At 35.6% G+C, this 5,421-nt stretch overlaps 1 protein-coding gene across 1 annotated transcript in view; it reads right to left on the reverse strand.

The window, feature by feature from the left end:
* The window catches only part of LOC107663578 (ribosomal RNA processing protein 1 homolog A-like), a 4,793-nt gene extending 4,601 nt beyond the window's left edge, over positions 1–192 (reverse strand). Inside the window, exon 1 of the mRNA XM_016453812.1 lies at positions 156–192. Coding sequence (XP_016309298.1) covers positions 156–192 — 37 coding nt within the window. The remainder of the gene's footprint in view (positions 1–155) is intronic.
* Between the last annotated feature and the right edge of the window lie 5,229 nt (positions 193–5,421).

Below are 5,421 nucleotides of genomic sequence, written 5' to 3' on the forward strand. Positions count from 1 at the left end.
ATCAGATGCTAACTTTTTCCAACACGTTCACGTGCGCGAGTAAATGATCTCTAACTTCTTAAACTTGGCAAACGACGTTAATAGTAATCGCATGTAGTTAACAAAACAACACACATTTTAATGTTAGTGAAATAAAAGGAAACAATCAACTTTACATACCTGGAATCCACCCGCAGGCCTGCGCTCTGCCATGCTGACTTTCGAACCTGTTGCTAATGACACGCCCCAGTTTCTTGACTCCACCCCCCACGTCAAAACAGTGCCATAAAGTGAAACGCACAGAAAAGTGAAGCGCAAAGGGAAAACGGTATCGCGAGCTCAGGCTTGACTGAAACGCAAAATAAATGGAGCATTGCAAATGAATTAGTAGGTGTGAGCATGGAAAATATGTGTTGCAGAGATAAAATAGAATCAGAGTTCATAAGCTTCTTTTACAACTGTCATTGATTTTTGCAATTCTTTATTTCTCTTTGCAAAACTTAAATTTTTTCTCTCAATACTTTATTTTTATTTAGCGATCTTTATTTTTGTTTGCAAAACTTGTTTTTTTTGCTCAAGACTATTTTTCTTTTGCAAAACTTTATTTTCTTTTGCAAAACTTTATTATTTTGCATATACAGTATATGTGGCATTATATTGACTTCATAGATTTCTGCTTCCTGTGTCGATGCCATTCCTGCCGATCCTCCTCACGTGCTGCTCGTCCGCGGTGCACACTGATGGCGTCACGCAGCTGCTGCGCTCGAGGAGGTTCAGTTGCACGTGTTGACCGCACGATGTCGCCACGACACACCCGTTAGTTCTTCTTCTTCTTGTTTTATGGCAAATAACTCCTTAGGAGCATTACCGCCACCTACTGTACTGGATGTCAAGTAAACTTTCATAGCGGATGAGTCTGAAATTTGAGTTAAGAAACCAAAACAAACAATACGCCTTATTCAGCCCGCCGCCATTTTGATTCGAAAACGAGGCTGTGAGAGATAGCAGTCCAGCAGCGTTCACTATGGCATATTGTTGTGTACCGGGATGTCGATCGTTTAGCCGTCAAAATAAAGAGAATACATAATTTCACAAATTTCCACAGGACAAAGAACTTCAGAAAACGTGGATTGTTAAAATTCGACGGGACATAGGACCTAACTTTCAGGTAACAATATTGCATTTATTAAAAAAAAAAAACAAAACTGTGGATACTAGCCTGTTGGCTAATCGCTAATTTCTAATGTGAGCATGTTTATCTTCCTTTAAAGGGGTCATATGATGCGATTTCAAGTTTTCCTTTCTCTTTGGAGTGTTACAAGCTGTTCGTGAATAGATAAGATCCCTGAAGTTGCAAAGACTAAAGTCTCAAAACCAAAGAGATAATGATCTTTAAAAAAGCATCATATAACCCCTTTAAACGCTTACATAGAGCTAAAATATGATGTTTTACGACAACAACTAAGGTTAAATGTCTCCATTTTGTATAGATTACAATATCCAAATTTTGTTCAGAACATTATTATTTGTTTCTGCTTTAGACAAGGAAGATGTCATTTAGAGGAAGAACATGAGGAAGATGAAAGGTGAGCAGAAATGGGGAAAATGAATGAATTTACTGTTTAAATAATGATTTTAAATGAACATGTAAATACATAACGTTACTCTAAGTTTTGTGTGTCATATAAGCGTGATATGTAAGTTGTATAGTTCAATCAATGACAGAACAGAGGTTGGACAAAATAATGTGAACACCTGCAAAATAGGCAATATTTCTTTATTAAGTTGTTTTGTGTTGTTTGTTCACAATCTTTATTAGTGTTTGATGGCCCCTATCATTAACCTTGTTTTTGCTCTCTATTCTTTTTCGCTGATGAAGTCATAATAATAATTACAGTCTTAATCATAAAATCAGTTGTTTTTTAAATGCACAACAACTGAGCTTAAGGTTACAGATGTTTTTGTTCAACAGGCACTGATGATTTGCTCTTTTTGGATATCTAACCTGTTACCCATTTCACACACAGCCAGTACTAAACACTGCTGAAACTGTACTGATAGACAAACAAGAGAATATAAACAAAAATATGAATAAATGATAATCACAATGTTTTCCCCCCACTGTAACCTACACAAATGTTATTAACCCCTATAATAATGGCTGTTCACTTTATTTTGTCCAACCAACTGTATGTAATATCGTTACATGTCTGGGTTTTAATTTTCTCTTTTTTCTCTCCAGTTCTACAAAGGATGGACCAAGCAACGAAGAATGGTTAGTAGAAATCTATCATAGAAAATGAATGTGTATATAAATGCATCAAGTGAGAAATAAATATGAATATAGAATAGGTGTGTAAATTCAACTTTATCTCACTTGCCCGCGCTCTCGCTCTCTCTCTCTCAATCTAGTCATGTCACAGAGATGCCAAACACCGATCATGACTACTGTGTGGAGCCCATGACTACTGAGGAGCAGCTTGTGGCTGCACGGGAGGACATTTCTCGTCTGTCTGCGGAAAATGAGGGACTCAAAAGTCATCAGTTTGGCATTCAGAATTTTATGGGTAATCCAAAACTCATCCAGTTTAACACTGGGTTCCCTGATTTTGACACTTTAAGAGCCGTTTTCTTGGCTCTACAGCACAGAGCATGGGCTCAAGTGCATCTCAATGTAGTCATGTCACAGAGATGCCAAACACCGATCATGACTACTGTGTGGAGCCCATGACTACTGAGGAGCAGCTTGTGGCTGCACGGGAGGACATTTCTCGTCTGTCTGCGGAAAATGAGGGACTCAAAAGTCATCAGTTTGGCATTCCGAATTTTATGGGTAATCCAAAACTCATCCAGTTTTACACTGGGTTCCCTGATTTTGACACTTTAAGAGCCGTTTTCTTGGCTCTACAGCACAGAGCATGGGCTCAAGTGCAAAGAATTAGTGCAACCAACCAACACACACTGAGGGTTGGATTCCAGGCACAACATCTTTCCCTGTTTAATCAGTTTTTCATGTTTCTTTGCTGGATTAGACTGGGCCTTCTTGAACAAGACCTTGCTCTGCGTTTCAATATTTCACAAAGTGCAGTCAGTCGAATCGGTGTTACCTGGCAAATGATTTGTACTTCATGCTGGGGAGTCTGCCTATATGGCCAAGTAGAGCTGCAGTTGATGATCTTATGCCAGAGTATTTTAAAGCTCTCTACCCCAAAACCAGAGTCATCCTGCATTGTACTGAAGTCCGAGTCCAAACTGCCAGCTCCAAGGTACTGAACTCTGAGACTTACTCGCACTACAAAGGCACAACTACACTCAAATCTCTGGTTGGAATTTCCCCGGATGGGAGCATGACTTTTGTGAGCCGTCTTTACACAGGAAGCATCTCTGATAAAGAGATCACCAAGTCATCTGGCATTTTGAATCTTCTGGAAGAGGGCGATGCTGTGATGGCAGACAAAGGCTTTTTAATCAAAGATCTACTTGATGAAATTCATGCCACAGTAGTAATCCCACCTTTTCTCGGCCCAATTGGACAGTTCAGCCATGAAGAACTCGCACACACACACACAACATTGCTCGTTTAAGGATTCACATTGAACGGGCCATTCGTCAAATCAAGGAATATCACATTTTCGATCGGGTGATTCCTCTGTCTGGTTCTGTAAATCAGCTCTGGACTGTGTGTGGTATCCTCACAAATTTTCAGGGTCCACTGTTTTGAGTGAACGTTTAAATGTCCCAGAAAGTGCACATGTATTCAAGTGAAATTTGTATATTTATGTTGATAGTTTCTATACTGGATTTACATGTATATTTAAGAAAAAGTTTACACACACACATATACATATATATTATTTTTTACAATATAATGCTACAATTTTATAATATACCAAATTTTTTACATACCATATTATTGTAATACATAATTTTTATAATATAATTATATATATATTTATGCAATGCTGCATATATACATCAAATTTTTATTTTTTTTAAATATTATATTAGAAATAGGAAAATTATATATATATATATATATATATATAATACACCACATATATTTTTCATATTTGTAATATATTATATATATAATATAAAATATATTTATGCAATGCTACATATATACATAACTATAATTTTTGTTTTTAATATATATTTTTTTTAAATAGAAAAAAAATATATATTACCCCACATCAATTTTTTTTTCATACTTGTAGTATTTATATAATATAAAAAAAAATATAAACACATTTTTATATTTAAAATATAAATATAATAGTAAAAAATTACATACCACATGTAACAAAAAATAGACATTTCAATATAAAAATGTTGTACCTTTTAATTAGTTTCTTGTTATATTAACATTTGTACTATTAATATTTTCAGACATGTCTGAAGTTTGAGAGAATTAAAAAAAAAACAATAAAAAACATTTCTGCATTTCATTGGAATCTAGTTTCATTTGTCATATTTACACTTTATAAAGATGGTAAATCAAAATCAATACAGATTTTTTATTTTTTTATTTTTTTTACAGGAAAAAAGTTTTTCATGACACATGAATGACTATTTAACAGAGAATGCAATGTATTTAAAATTTTAAAGTAATAGTTTATCCAAATTTGAAATTTGGTCATAAATTGCTTACCATAAAGTTGTTCCAAACCTGTATGAATTTCTTTCTCCTAGTGAACATAGAAGATACTTTGAGGAATGTAGGTGACCAAACAGTTAATAGTTGACTTCCATAGAGTTTTATTTATTTTTTTTCCATACTATGGTAAGTCAGTGGCTACTGCCAACTGTTTGGTTACCCACATTCCTCAAAGTATCTAATGTGTCCAGGAGACAAAAATAAATTTATGCAGGTTTGGTACAACTCAGTAAGCAAGTGATGACCAAATTTAATTTTTGGATGAACTATCCCTTTAAAGTCCCCCTGTAGTCAAATATTTTATCCCTTAAAACTTATCTTTGATCATCAAAATGACATATTTAAATGTTTTTTCTTGTGAAAATAATTTTCTCATGCCTTAAAATAGCTTGAATGTAACTCTACACCCTTGCCTCATTTACTATACGCGGATCTATGAATATGCAAATTAGTCCCGCCTCCACTCAGTCACACCAGCGCCTCCTGATCCACTGAACTGTAGTAACCGCAAAACAATGGCATACACGGATGAAGACTGATAAAACTATCTTTTTACTAGCGGACAACTACAGTGAATACTGTAACATTCGTTAAAGTTACTTACTTGACGATGTTGTGTCTTAAAATGCCTTGAAGACTCGAATGCAGCCGTTTGTGATTCTTAATTCGCGCCCGCGAGCATACGCGTGTGAAGTCAGACGCACCTCTCCCGCAGCTGCGTCTGACTCCGGGCTACTTTTACACTGTTGCGCGAATTAAAAATCACAAACGGCTGCATTAGAGTC

This window comes from Sinocyclocheilus anshuiensis, unplaced genomic scaffold (genome assembly GCF_001515605.1).
Source record: "Sinocyclocheilus anshuiensis isolate Anshui unplaced genomic scaffold, SAMN03320099.WGS_v1.1 scaffold127, whole genome shotgun sequence".
Lineage (NCBI taxonomy): Eukaryota > Metazoa > Chordata > Actinopteri > Cypriniformes > Cyprinidae > Sinocyclocheilus > Sinocyclocheilus anshuiensis.